This window comes from Gopherus evgoodei, chromosome 1 (genome assembly GCF_007399415.2).
Source record: "Gopherus evgoodei ecotype Sinaloan lineage chromosome 1, rGopEvg1_v1.p, whole genome shotgun sequence".
In the NCBI taxonomy this organism is placed as follows: Eukaryota; Metazoa; Chordata; order Testudines; family Testudinidae; genus Gopherus; species Gopherus evgoodei.
This window is the reverse complement of record NC_044322.1, coordinates 240,324,010-240,339,331: the sequence shown is the minus strand read 5'-3', so window position 1 is coordinate 240,339,331 and position 15,322 is coordinate 240,324,010. Positions and strand designations below refer to the sequence as shown.

Here is a 15,322-nt window from a genome sequence, read left to right as displayed (position 1 = left end):
GCTCTGCCAGGAGCCTGAACACACAGGAAGCAGTGGAGCATGTAAGAGCAGGGCTGCTGGGTCCTAGAGAGAGCCGAATGCAGCACAGTCTCAGGGAGGGGATTGGCTGCTGGGGTCTCTGGGACGGGGTGAGGGAAGGAATTCACCTGTAGGGTGACCAGATGTCCTGATTTTATAGGGACAGTCCTCATTTTTGGGTCTTTTTCTTATGTAGGCTCCTACTGCCCCACACCCCTGTACCAATTTTTCACACTTGCTGTCTGGTCACCCTAGGTGGGGGTAATTGGTACCTATATAAGACAAAGCCTCAAATATCGGGACTGGCCCTATAAAATCAGGACATCTGGATCTGGTCACTCTAGCTGGGGAGCGTGTCTCTCCCCCGGGCTGGCAGTGATCCATCCCATCCACAGGGAGCTGCACAGGGTAAGATGAGCTGCTGTGGCTCCATGGGCGCCCCGTCCCCAAGATCAGATGCTGTGCTAACTTCACCATGGTCTGTTGGGCTGGCGGTGGTGCCCATCACCGTGTGATCGGACCTGAGGGTTTGCTGCTGCTGTTGCCGCCACTCTGCACCCCAAGAGGTGGATTCTGCGGTCCTGCAGTTTTCCACCTATCTCCTCCTCTACTGCAGCCGTTGGACCAGCAGGCTGGGGGGGTGAGCCAAGGATGGAAGCAGTATTGCATTGCCATTTAGATTGTCATTTAACAAATTTGTTTGCCAAAAAAGCTTGCTAACAATCCTGAATTAAGTTGTTGACAATTATTTGTGACAAGTTGGTATGGGGAAGGGAGTGGGCCAGTTTTCATCAGAGAAATAAAATATTGACTGACTTTCCTATAGCCCTGTTACTGCTAAATAGAGCCCTCAAACAACTGTAATATACTCATCTCCTTACTAGTGTATAGAGCAGGGGTTGGCAACCTACGGCACACATGCCAAAAGTGGCAAGCGGCGGTGGGCTGAGTGGCTCAGCCCGCTGCTGCTCTGGGGTTCCAGCTGCTGCCCCATTGCCACCCAGGGTCCTGGCTGCCAGCCCCCCTCAGCACCCGCTGCTGGCCTGGGGACCCCCAAGGAATCCCAGGCTGGCAGCAGGCTGAGCAGGCTGGCAGCTGATACCCTGGCTGAGCCACTCAACCCACTGTCGGCCTGGGTTTCCATTCACTCAGCTGGTAGGTGGGCTGAGCAGGAATACATTCAATGAAATAGGAAAACAAGAGCAACTAATGACAAAGTGCAAGAACCTAGAGCAGTGGCCCCCAAACTTTTTCTTCTGGCTGTCACCAGATGAAAGACCATGGCAGTGGACGAGCATCCACCGAAATTCTATGACATTTCAGCAGCGACACCTCTGGATGACGCTGCTTATCGGCGGCAAGCGGTGTCATCCAGAGGCGTCACCGACAAAATACTGCCGAATTTTAGCAGCATTTCGGCAGATGCTCGTCCACCAGCCAGTACGCAGGTGCACTGAGAGGCCCCTGTGGGCACCATGGCACCCTCAGGCACCGCGTTGGGGACCCCTAACCTAGAGAGCCTCCTGAAGCACGGCGATTGTTTTGATTTAAATGGACTTGAACTGTACAAAGAATTGAATACACTGTCATCAGTGCTGCCACATGCAAAATCGATGGACATTAAACAGTTTACTCATACCAGCAAACTTGTTGACATATATCCTAACGTGTACATTGCCACTCGTATTCTCCTGACAATTCCTGTAACCAAGACCAGCGCTAGGGGTTTGAGCGCCGTAGGCGAATGGCAATTTCGCCACCCCACGCGCTGGTCCCGTGGCTCCGGTGGAGCTGCCGCAGTGGTGCCTGCGGGAGGTCCACCGGAGCCGCGCAAGCAGCCGACCGTCCGCAGACACGACTGCGGCAGCTCCACCGGAGCTGCCTGCCGCCCCCTCCAGCAAAACGGCACCCACCAATTATTCTGGCGCCCTAGGCGATTGCCTAGGCTGCCTAAATGGCAGTGCCGGCCCTGCCTGTAACAGTAGCATCAGGAGAACAGAGTTTCTCAAACTAAAGCTCATTAAAAACTATCTCCGCTCTGCAAGGAGTCAGTCAGGAATGCTTGACTGGTCTTGCTATTCTTGCAATCAAACAAGACATCACTTTGTCTTTGTCATACAATGACATTATTACTGATTTTGCAGCCAAAAAAGCCAGAAAGATTGCTTTTAATTAAAAACTAATCCTTGTTTCAATACCTCTTCACAGAAATTTCCAATAAAATGTTGACAAATTAAAAAAAATATTTGCATCATTCTGTCAAATCAGAATTTTTTCTATATTGTGCTACTTTTTAGTACTTTTTAGTCCATCAGCATTACAGTGTGCTTCATTATGTTAAACTGGTTTTAATAATATGCATGTGACAAGTTTTCCAATAGTGTAAGCTTACGTTTGTGTTGCTAAGAGCAAGACAGGAACAGGGGCACCAGTTTAATAATCCCGCCTAGGGAACCATAAACCCTAAGGACAGCCCTGGGGAAGGGAATAAAAATCTTTGTTAAGGAGAAATTGAAATCTCTTAGCTGCTTAGAATTCAGAGAGGGCAACATTTCTAAGTCTGAGCAAGGGATCTCAAGCTGCTTGGCTTAGCCCTAAAAGACATGTAGGCCCTGCATATTATAGCAGCTACTATTATCTTTTGGAACCTAAGATTGTATCTCATGTGTGCGTTTATGGTTACCTGCTTTCACCTTGTAAACAAGTCATTTATTTTCCTTAGGGCAGGTCTACTGTAGCAGTTCAGCGAAGACACTGCTATGCCAACAGGAGAGCTTCTCCCATTGGTGTAGTTAATCTTGACATGGCTATATCAATGGGAGACGCTCTCCCATGGAGACAGTGCTATCTATCCTGGGAGTTCAGTCAGTATAAATGCATCACTTAGGAGTGTAGATTTTTCACACCCCTGAGCAAGAGTAATACTGATGTAAGTTTATAGTGTAGACCTGACCTTAGTTAATAAATCTTTAGTTTAGTATTACAGGATTAGCTACAAGCATTGCCTTTGGTTTGAGATCTGAAGTGCAATTGGCCTGGGATAAGTGACTGGTCCTTTGGAACTGGGAGTAACCTAAATACTGTTGTGCTAGATGGTCCCTTACACCAAAAAAATCACAAAGGCAGGCTTGCCTGGGTGGTAAGATAAAGGAGAGCCCAAGGGGACTGACTGACTCCATGTTAAGGCTGTTGTAGTGCCTGAGGAGTTCACACTTGCCGCTTAGTTGGTGAAATCTAAGTACAGAATACACAACCTGAGTTAGGTTCCCAGACCTGAAGAAGAGCTCTGTGTAATTGCGAAAGCTTGTCTCTCTCACCAGCAGAAGCTGGTCCAATAAAAGATATTACCTCACCTACTTTGCCCTGAGGTTGGCACTCAGGCTCATGAGCCACTCTAGAAAGCTTGACATCACTAACTACCAGGCTTGCACCTGATACTGATTTGTCATTCGTCCCAAGTATTAACATTTCTCTAGTTCATAAAAGCAGAATAAAACTACATCAATAAAGAAGCCAGTGCAACATGTGCCTCACCAATCACACATTTTCAGGCAGTATGATTGCAGGGGAGTGGGAATAGCATGTACACTACATGGATTGTTAAGCACCCCAGGTCACTATGACTTGCTTATCTCTCAGGCCACCAGCGCTACTAATTTTAATTTGCATGGTCTTTGTAGTACTCAAGCTAGCATCTTTCCACTCAACACTCAGTATTCTACTTGACCTTTTTGCTCCTCAGAGTCCAACAGATGCAGTCTATGCACGAAGCTTGGGTTCAGTAAAGCCACATCATGCTAAATGTGGGTCTTACAAAGCCTAGGCTGAAATTCTGCTAGGGACTTCATGAAAGATGTAGAAAGGTATGGTATCTGTCCCAAGGGGCTAACAGAAGCAGATAAAGACAACACTGAACGGCCACCTAAAGGAAAAAAATATGCATATGCTGAAATGTTACACCATTTTTGCTCTTCTTTAGGGGGTAAACCCTGTCCCTCCCCACCAAGAGCTGCCTTTTAGGCAGTACACTCCATAGCGATGTTCCATGAGGTTTCCATCTGCAGTTGCACAGAGCAGCATTACTGAGGAAAGACAAGGCATGTAGCCACTGGATTTCTGACTAATGAATCAATCAGCCAACCCCCCCCCCCCCAGGAAGCTCAGAGCTGGCATTACTTTCTCCCCCACCCCCTCCAGACGCTGATGCGGCTGCCTAACACACACACACACACACTTTTTCTTCTCACTGTACCAGAAGACTACAGAAATTTAATTCTCCATTCATAAAAATGTTCATAATATACTATTCCAGTTTTACTCTTAAAACATGGAAGACTGGTCTCATGGTTAAGGCACTGGACTAGGACCAAGGAGACAGGGGCTCATTTCCCAGCTCTATCAAAGACTTCCTGTGTGACCAGCACCTAATACCCATTGAAATCAATTCCTTTGGGGATCTGGGCCTCAGTCGCTCTGCGTCTCCATTTTCTTTCCAAAACTGTAGACAATAACAACAGTACTTCTTTTCTCCCACCCTTTGTGTGTCTTAGCAACTTGCATTATACCCTCTTCATGACAGGGACTGTCTCTTATTATATGTCCATACAGCACCCAGCACAAGGGGGACACAATCATTGTAGAAGCCACCAAACAGCACTGGAATACACATCAAAAAAAGATCCCTGATTTTTTCATCTAAATGGTAGAGCTGGTTGGAAAAAAAAAAAATAATGTTGATGAAACTGTTTTTCAACAGAACAGTGTTCCATCCAAATCAAAATGTGTCACGGAAATGTATCAATTTAAATAAATTTCAGTACGAAAAGTCAAAAAACATTTCATTTTGACAAACTCAAAATTTTTGGTTGAATTCATTTCCACTTTTATATTATATTTATACCTATATGTCTAACATATATTGTACTTAAAAGTGGAAACAAAATTAATTGAAATATTATTGAAACAAAGCATTTTGATGGTGCCAAATGGATATGGTTCAGAATTTGCATTTTGTGGGAAATTTCAGCTTTTTGTTCTGGTTTAGAACGGAAAAAATACAATCAAAATGATAGATTTTCCCATGCAATGGAAATGCTGGTTCATGCAATGTGATCTTGTTTATGCATACAAGGGCTTCCTTTTTATTTTTAAAGTAAGAATACAATCATAAGGTAGAAACAGCGAGATGTCTATTCAGGTTCTTACACTGTACCCATCATTTGCATCTGAGTGTCAGAGCTCCTACATGATCATAAGCTTATCAGCTCCATCCGCACTACAAGTGCAAAATACATTTTTCTAGGCTCTACGAGGCACTAAACTGATCCCAAACTCGACCTTAAATCCCTCATCCTTGGATTTATAATTTTGTTTTTTAATTAAAGTTTCCCAGAGGAAATGGGAGTGAGGAAAGTGCTGCCTCAGGAGAAAAAAAAAAAAAAAACCCTGGGGAATTAGGCATCTACTTAAAACTTCCATTCCTCAAACAAACTTACTTGGCTCATTCAACTCCGTAAGGAGCGATGTCCGTTTACGTGACAGACCTCCTTGCTTAGAGAGGTATTGTGCACATTTAAGTCTTATTTATAGATCTGCCTCACTCATGCTTTGTTTAAGGAACAATTAGCCTTTGGCAGCTTAAAATAAAACAAAAAACAGTCTTTTCTTCACGATCAGTATACCTGAGCTGGATTTAAAGTTACTGGAGCTGTGTTAGGCTACGTGGTGAACTAAATAATAACCTAGACACCGGTTTATGAGGTGATTTATCTCCCTCTCCTACAGCCTCTGAAAATACTGGGCTACATGGCTACCATTTACTATGCAGTCTGGACAGTAGTAAAATCTGGAAATGAGGGCCCAAATCAGTCAGGTGAAGAGACAGCAATTCCACTGCCTGCTCCCCACTTCCTCCAGACACATAAGAAGCACCTGTATATGAAAGAGGCTCTGTTGCTCTGGATAATGGAAGAAAGATCTGAGGGTAAAGGAACTCATGAACACTCACACTCCACAGCATGCTCCCCTTTCAGCGGGACAGATTTCCTAGCAGAATTCTTCTCAGAAACTACTACTGGTGAAACTACCCCTGCATAGCTGCTACCAACCTAAAGGGAATGATTGCAACCACTGCCACAGAACATATTATTGGGTATCATAACTTCAACACTCCCAGGTGTGCCCAACATCCCAATGCCACTCACTCAAATTTGATCTGACCCCTCCCTCCACCAAACCTCACCTAGTGAGGCACCATTTGGGAAACACTGCTTTATTAAAGTCACAAACAGAAAAATCAGCCTGACACATTTTTACCACTGTGACAAACCTGCAACTCTAGCTGTATAACACAAATAAAACAATTCAACAACAAGAGGTCCTAACTGAGAAGAAATACAGAGCTTGCAAAAACAGGAAGAGCCATCCAATTATTTGAAGGTGCAGAAAACAGGAGAAGTTTTGAGATGGGATTTAGAATTCCAAGAGTCAGCAAAACAGAGATGTGAAATGCATACCAGAGTCATAAGTGGTAGGAGAAAGACAAAATTTAGACATGGAGGAATACAACATGCAAAGATGTTTGCAAGCAGATGAAGTGAGCGAACAGAAAGTAAGATGAAAGGTATGAAAGACACTGAACACCAGCTGCCTTCCAATAACATTAAACATCCAAGTGACAGACAAAAAACCACAGAAATTCATTGTTAAAGCGTCCACTCCATCCTTACTTCACCACAAAGTTTCCTGGGGTAGGAGTCTCAGAATATAAGCAATCTTATATATGTCCTGTAACTCTTAGGCACAGCAGGGTTAATTAGCAGAGGATGAAGTCATAGCCTTAACAGTGAATTTTGTTATCTTCCATTGGTATAGATTAGACCTTAACTATTAGTTTGAATATAGTGCTTGGTGTTTAATAGCCACTATTTAAAAAACAACCCAGTGGAACTCTTAGGTTTGGAGCTGCTTTGTTCCAATACGTGCCAAGAGAATCATTGTGGTTCATACAATCGATAAGACATTTCTAAGGACAGATCATTAAGGACACATTTGCTTTGGACTTGCTACAAAAAAAAAAAAAAAAATCCACTGGCACTGTTTGACTCACACTGACATCAGTGTGGACTACCAAAGCCTTTGGACATGTCTTTGTAACAATGCTGGTTTTATAATAAGGTATTATCAATGTCATTTTTATATGTATCAACAACAGAATTTTTCAATAGTGGATATTTTTCAAAATAAAACTGAAAGGATAATCCAAAACATTCAGGTTACTGACAAATCCTGAAGAAAAGCTACTTCAGTAAGTCATTTTTAGAAAGAGAGAGAGAGAGAGAGAGAGAGAGAGAGAGAGAGAGAGAGAGAGAGAAATTTGGGAAAAATCATCTACAGGGAATAAAATGTCTGATCAATGTTAAAAACAGAAAAGACTTTAGGCAAATCAAATCCACCACCAAATGGATAGACAAACAGGTAATTAGACAACTGCAGCTGAAGAATTAACAAGTTGGTTACAAAGTGGAGGAAGAAATTCAAAGTTTTCACCCCTGCATGCCTTTATCAACAATTGTAAAGTATGATGTACAAAGTAGTGTAGAATAAGTTTAGGAGCTGCAGTTAAAAATAATGAACATATTCCCTTTTCCTAATGTGTTTGTTTTAAAGAATTAGATTTCTCTGTGAACTAAGTTCTTGCAAAATGTAAGTTTTGGTGTTTTTTTTAAAATACAGTCTTAAAGAGCCCCCATGCTGCACTTCTTACAGGATAGAGCAAGTTTGGGACACAAGTCTGTAGTCATCAGACAATATTTCAAGTGGATTTAACAGAAGTTGTAAGTGCTCAGCACCATTCAAGTGAGGCCCTCGGGTCTTCATCCTGCAAACACTAACAAACACATGCTTAAATCTAAACAACTGAATAGCGCCACTGAAGTTAATGGGTCTAGTCAGGTGCCTAATATTAAGCAGTGAATACCGTAAGTGTTTTCAGGATCAGGGCCTTGTACACCAATGTGATACAAATGTTAATAGCATTACTTATTAAGAGATATTAGAAAACCTAGCCAAGTTCCATATTTTGTGATGCTTACATTAATATTTTAAGCATAAGGTTTTAGTAAGAAATTACTCTTTTCCATTTCGCAACAGAACCTGAACACTCAAGTTGTTAGAGTTTAGAACCAATGACTTCTATTTCTATTCTTTTCTACTACCATGTTATCTGACCAACTTCTTCAGGGTGCTCTCAGAGATGGGTCAAGAGGAATGGCAAGACTATGAAGTTTTGCACAGGCACACAATAAAATCCTGGCCCCACTGAAGTCCACAGGAGTTTTGCCATTTCAATGGGTCCAGGATTTCACTCATACAGACTAAAACCCAGAAGGTTCTAAATGCTTCTTGGTTCTAGAATCCTGAAGGCTCTATGATGATGAGTTCCATTGCCCTGAGGTATTAAAATATAATAGGATTGTTGGATTTCAGGTGCTGGTGGTTTAATTATTAAAAGGATGACAAACTGCTGCTAGGGAATATGTCTTCCAGAAGTTTGAATGCACCCAGGACTGGCCAAATGCATGTGATTAGCAGGTTTGGCTCAGTAACAACAGCCCCAAGAAGGATATGCTGCTTTTTAAAAAAAAAGAATAGGCCAAACTTTAAAAAAAATAATCCATGGAAACTTTTTCTTCTTTCTTTCCAAGTACTGATTTTGAACTTCAGAGAGGGCTAACCTTATTCCCTAACAATCAGCTTCTGCTCTAGCTAGTAAATCAAGTTGAGGAGAGAAGGGCTGGTGTGAGAATAAATAAAAGAAAGTGTCGCTGTGTAACAGCCTGTTGCCAGCAAAGCTGCTAAAGTGCTCTACTTCCCCAGGCCTTTTCGAGAACTTTTTTTTTAAATCACTTCCTACTTTTATCTCTCGTTACAGAAGGTTGTGAAGTTGTTGCTGCTACACGGCACATTCCTCTCCCCGCTGTTTCCTGTGCTGCAATGTTTAATGCTCTCTCCACGGGTCCCTGTCCTGCAGCGAGATGTCACAGCCTGACATTTACATGGGGGGGGTCCCAGAAAACTGCTACATGCGCCGCACAGGGAGAGCGGCCACCCACACTGAGCACATACACACACCCCCAGCCCTCTCCTTACCCTAGGGTGCTGATGAAGCCGTTGACTGAGCCTTCCGCGTAGAGGGACACGATGTCCCCGATGTACAGAAAACTGGACATTTTGTCAGACATTTTTGATCATTTTCCGTTCATTCCCCCGGTCACGGAGCAGCCTGGGGGGTGGAGGGACCGCAGCGCACGCGAGGGGGTGGGGCCGCCCGGCGGCGATCAAAGCCCAATGCTTGTTTGCAAAGCTGCGAAGGGGAAGCAGCCAAAGGAGAAGCGGTGGCAGCAGCTGCCTGCCCGCGGCCGCAGCCTGGCATGAGCCGCCCGGAGCTGCTGGGCGAGCCTGGATCCTGAGCCGTCGCCGCCTCCTTCCTCGCAGGGTCCTTCTCCTTTCACCGCGCCGCCCCCGCAGCTGCGGGAGATCCGCGCCGGGCTACTGCTGCTGCACTCCTCCGTCCTCTCCTCATGTCCTTCTCCCTCTCCTGCGGGATGGGGGATGTCCCCCTGGATCCCTCCTCCTGCTTCCTCCTTCTTATCTGCCTCCCCCAGCCCCTCTTCGGGTCTCTTTCCTGCCTCCCCAACGCGCTCGCAGTTTTTCTCTCCCACTGAACTTTTTGCAAAGGCTGCTTCGTATTGAGCCCCCGGGAGGAGGGGCTCGTGCGGGCGTCCCCGCCAATCAGAGCACGGCAGCGTGGGGGGGAGGGCGCGCAGGAGACAGGCGGCCGAAAGGCAACAGTGCGTGTGTGTGTGTGTTCCCCAGTCGCACCGGCCATTGCCTGTGCAGGGGGGCGATGCACCTAAGGCTGCCGGGCATCAGTGCCGGGAGCCCTTCCGAGCTAGGGTGGTCTGATCTGGGCCCAGTTTGCAGGGCTGTATTTCCTTGACATCGGATTTCCCCTTCTCTCTCTGTCTCATCTATTTTAAACCTGCCCACAACTCTTTGCCCAAGCAGAACTTTACCAATGAATCCCTTGATAGGATTGCTTCCTACTGTTTGACCCCACATTCAGGCTCGGGGAGAGAGTGGAGCAGAGGGAAAAGAGGAAATGTAAGAGTGTAATGTAGTTTTCTCCCACTCTGCTTTTTTTCGGGGCATCTCCTCTTTCGCGCGTCAGCATTTCCGATGCACTTAATTTGATCCTTCATTTAATATGATGCAAACCTCAGGCACTTAATCATTTTTATTGAAAATAACGTCTTGGTCACACATGAAACTATTGCATACATTTGCAGTTTATACAGTTCCCACAGCGCATAAGTTATGGTCTCATTTATTTATCTATTTAGTCACTTCTATAAGTGATGCCCTGCATGACCTGTACAGGCTGAGAGTCGTTTGTTTACAGGTTTTACAAATAATCTACCTGAGACTTTTATATGCTATTTCCTTGTTGTGCATGTGTGTGTATATGTTTTGTTTCATAGTGTTGATATTTTATATAAAAACAATAAAAATAAAGTTTTCTTTAAAAAGAAAATAACCTCTATCATTCATTCTGATCACTTTAGGAGGAATTACTGGAGCAGATAATTCAATACCTGACTCTAGAAAGTTGCCATTGATTTAATAAGGATGGCCAAAATTCTGATTAAGAAATAGAAGGAGCTCCAGAAAGACCTGTAGCATAATAAAAGATTACTGAAATTTAAGACCTAATCTTGTAGTCTCCACTCAAACAAAAATTTCCAATGAGAATTTGAGTAGTGGAGCACAAGGCCCCAAAATTGTGTTATTTTCCCTTTGCTCTTGCCTGTATAAAGCAGGACGATGTTCGATGCAAGCTGTGACATGCACCCTAGTGGTCAAATGAATAACATGATCAACTGCTTACTTCAAAGTAATAAGAACAGTACATTTGCGTGAGAGAAGCTCCAACCTTTTGGGAATGAGTAACAAACTGAAAGTGTGCCAACTTTATTTTCCACTCATTTAACTTCCCACCTTCACAAAACCAAGTCTTTTCTCATTCTTTATTAATGTAAACGTTTACATCGGACATTGCTAAATCTTCAAGATGAGGGCAAGAGAAAGCTTTACCCATTTAGCATTTTAAGAAATGGTTTCTATAACATTCCAGATTCCTCCCTCTGCAATTTTTCATTGTTTTTTCATTTTGTGGCTTCTTTTAGTATTACATACTTACTTAAAAACCATCATCACAGGTTGGCATGTATATGTTGTCCGCTTGTGCAGTCTGAATAGAGCAGATAGAAGCAATGTAAAGGATCAAATCTACAATTTAAGGGCTTGGAACTAGTCTGGAATATAAAACAAACAGGAACAGGTATAGGAAAGAAATATGACAGTCTCAAAGTCTAATGTAATGAAACTTTAAAATGTTAGACTGTTACATGGGGCCTACCTTCCACCAAAGATTAAAAAAAAAATCAAAGATAATGGGACAGATCTTCAGCTAGTGTAAAATGTCTTCATTCCATCTGAAGCTATCACAACTGATACCAGCTGAGGATCTGCTCCAGTGCATACATTCCTTAGGGAAAAGACAAGAAAACATTGGAAATGTAGACCGACAGTAGGCACACTATGCCATATAATGGGGAACTGGTTAAACTTGTGATATATGTGCAAGGTTTTCAAAGAGTCATTGTAAAATATTTGTGCAGTCAAATATGCACAGCTCTTTGCAAACCCAGAGCCCATGCCTGCAAGGGGGTCTGCACGGTTTGTACCCATAGAGAGTCCCATTGAAGACTACTGGACTTTGTGCAGGCAGAGAGGTCCATCCCAAATAGATCCAATTGCAGGTCCAGAGAGCTTGTGGTGAGAGAGATGATGATTGGTATAGTGTTTTAGGAGTAGTGAGAAGAATGATAGAAGACAAGAAAAAGACAGAATAGTAAAAATTGGAAGTTAAAAACAGTGTAGGAAACTGGAGGAGGAGGGACAAATGAGAGAGATACATAGGTGGAGCAAGATTATGTAGAAATTCCTTCAGAAGTAGATAGACTCACTGTGGAACTGACTAGTAAAATAGAAGAATGGAGATATAGAGGCTCTTCTAAGTGAGCAAAATAAAAATATGAAGCCTGGTGTGGACAACATTGAGTTAGACCCACTGAAACTGGTTTGTCACCAATTTATAATTCAGCTACAAATTAAGTATTATCGCATATTTGATCTGATTGCAAACTCCTCAGGACAGGGATTATCTTTTCTATATTCTGTGAAGTGTCATGCACATAAATGGCCCTGCATCAGTGTTTATTAATAGCAGAGGAAATTCTGAAGTTCCTCAAGTCAACAGGAGTTTTTCCTGAATAAAAACTTTAGAATTTGGCCTGACCTCAACTACTGTTCATTCTAGGCCAAAACTTGTCATACGATGGCCCTGGGAGTAAATTGCCCTTTCACAGTATTTATATACACAGTATCCTGTTATTTTGAGTTTCAAGAATTCCAAGAGTGTGGGCTAACTAAGATTTTAATCTTTTTTTTTCTTTTAATACTAAGGAATTACTTATTAGGGCAGAGTGAAGGCTGATAGGATGGAAGTGGTGCCATCTGCTGTGTTTTGATTCGCAGAGTATATGGGCACATTGGATTGTCTCTTTTTCAACAAGAAAGCCAATGCATGGATCCCATCTCCTTTCATTTCTAGGCCAACTGTTCACATCTGGGCCTAGTAGGTGGTAGTGACTGAAACTTGTTACCCTCTCACAGCAGCTCAGTGACATATGTGAAATGAATTGACAGTCTCCCCCCACTCCCTCAAGGGGTGCCCACAGTTAATGATAATTAACACTAATTAACTCTGTTTACAGGGTGCTTACAAAAAGGAAGAGTTAAGGCAAATGCTCCAATCCAGCAAATATTTAAGCACATGCTTAACTTGTAACACATGGACAGACCCACTGAAGTCACTGGGCAACTCACACTTAAAGTTAACTATACACTTAATGCTTTGCTGGATTGGGACTTAAATCAGTATGATTACTAAATTACTCGTATTCCTAAGTGGATTCTCTCCAAAATTGGGTCAAATCTGTTGGTCAAAGGGCTGACTGGGGAAAATAATCTGACAGAAGTTGGCATTGCCAATGCCCCTTTATGGCAAGAAAAACTTCAGATTTAAGGGTTGCTCATATGGCACCATTAATAAGCATTAATCTAATCTTCTAAAAATGGTTGCTCATCTCTGAATATACATTTTTTGAAGATGGTGGCTAAAAAAATAGAATTGAACTTGACATGTTTTTCATAACAAGCCTATCAAGAAAAAGGAGAATATGGTCCAAGATGATGATGGAATCAGAGTTGGATTAACTTTTTGTGGGCCAGGGGCCAAACATATTTGTGGGCCCCCATGGGGCAAGGTGCAGGGAGGGAGGGATGGTCAGTCTCCAGAGTGAAGGGGCTCAGGGCAATAAGGCACAACGCGACAGGAGCAGCCCCGCTCCGTGCAGCCCAGCAGAAGGGCACTGTTTACAAACTTGCAGCTGCCAGATGCACACTGGCCTGCCCAGCCCCGTGCTGCCAGCATGCCCCTTCCCTTTGAAGGCAGGCCTGCACCACACTGCCCCCCTGCCCAGTGCCCCACCCTTATACCAAGCGCCCCTTCACCCAGAGACCTCCACCACAAATCTCTGTGCCCAGCCCCCACCCCTCCCAGAGAAATCCCCCACTGGCCTCTCACCACAACTGCACAGCACCCTGCACACCACACTGCACACCCAGCACCCCCCGCCCATAGACCTCCCTACTGCCCACCACCTTCCTCACAGTCCCACCATCACAGCGGCACAGAACCCCATATTCCTGAGGGGATTCTGCACCAAAAAATTAAAAATTCAGTGCACAATATTTTAAAATTCTGCAAATTTTATTTGTCAATAAATAAATGTGGAGACTCCAACATGGCAGTGAGGAACACAGGCCACTGGCTGTAGTGTGTCAGGGCAAGGGCTGGGCATGCCCCAGAAACACCATGGGGCCCTGCCCCCATGCCAGGCACACCAGGTGTGGGTGAGCAGGCTTAGCCCGGCAGCAGGATCCAAGTCAGAGGGACTTAGTGGGGGTGGATCTGGGGTGGGGTGTGTGGGGGGTGTTAAGAGAGTTCTTTATGGGGCAATTTGGATGAAGGTGGCTAAGTGGGAGATCTGGATGCACAGAAGCTTATTGGGGGGTTCCAGGTGCAGGGGCAATAGGACTCTGCAGGGGATTCAGATGAAAGTGTTTAGGGCTCAGCGAGGGGCTCTAAGTGCAGGGGAGATGGGGTTCATTTGGGTAGGGGTCCAGGTGCAGGTAGCTCGGGCTCAGTGGGGAGGGTGTCGGGGGGGCTTATCATGGTGGTACAGATGCAGGGGAGGTGGGGCTTGTCAGGGTGAGGATTTGATGGGCCTTCTTAAGAGGGGAGCCCCACCTTCTGCCAAGAGGATGTCGAATGCTGGGCTCCAGCATCCCCTCTGCCCCCGCTTCCCCCATCCCCTTCTCTTCCCCATCCCATGCCCCTTGCCCACCACTCCATCTCCTCCCCAGACTTGGGGAACAGGGGGGGAAACCACCCCCCAGCATGAGCGGGCAGAGTGAAGTGGGTTGGAGCCAGCTCACTCAACTTCCTGCCGCCTGGTGATTGCAGAGCGGGCCCAACCCCGCACTCACAGGGCAGCGGGAAGTGGAATGACTCGGCCCCAGTCCACTCAGCTCTGCTCCCTTGGCTCATGGACTTTGGGGGTCAGGGGAACTGCCCCCTGGCACTCACTGGGCGGTGCGGGTGGGACCCAGCAAAGCGGAGGGGACTGGGGCCAGGTCGTTCCACTTCCTGATGCCTGGTGAGTGCAGAGCAGGCCCAATCTCTGCTTCAGTCCCTGGGGATGCATAGCTCAGGGGAGGAGGCTTGGGCGGGGAAGGGGCGGAGTTGGGGTGGGGCTGAGGCAGAGCAGGGGTGGGAAGAGGCAGGCCGGGGGCAGAGCAGCGGGAGGGGCAGTTTTCCTGGCCAGCTTAGCTGGCCAGGGGTTCAGGCTGGCTGGGGCCCCTTCTGTCTCTGGGCCTGGCCCCATGGTAAACCCAGTACTGGATGGAATTGTGCAGTCAGATCATGTGGTGATTATGTGTTCTGTTCATTCCCATTGGCCACTGTCAGAAGACAAGATACTGAGCTAGATGGACCACGGGTCTGACCCAGTATGGCTGTTCTTATGTATGTTCTTCCTAGAGCATTATCCACAGT

At 45.1% G+C, this 15,322-nt stretch overlaps 1 protein-coding gene across 1 annotated transcript in view; it reads right to left on the bottom strand.

Annotated features, from left to right (window-relative positions):
- The window catches only part of ITPR2 (inositol 1,4,5-trisphosphate receptor type 2), a 374,378-nt gene extending 364,635 nt beyond the window's left edge, over positions 1 to 9,743 (bottom strand). Inside the window, exon 1 of the mRNA XM_030540942.1 lies at positions 9,169 to 9,743. Coding sequence (XP_030396802.1) covers positions 9,169 to 9,260 — 92 coding nt within the window. The 5' untranslated portion in view covers positions 9,261 to 9,743. The remainder of the gene's footprint in view (positions 1 to 9,168) is intronic.
- Positions 9,744 to 15,322: the final 5,579 nt, after the last annotated feature.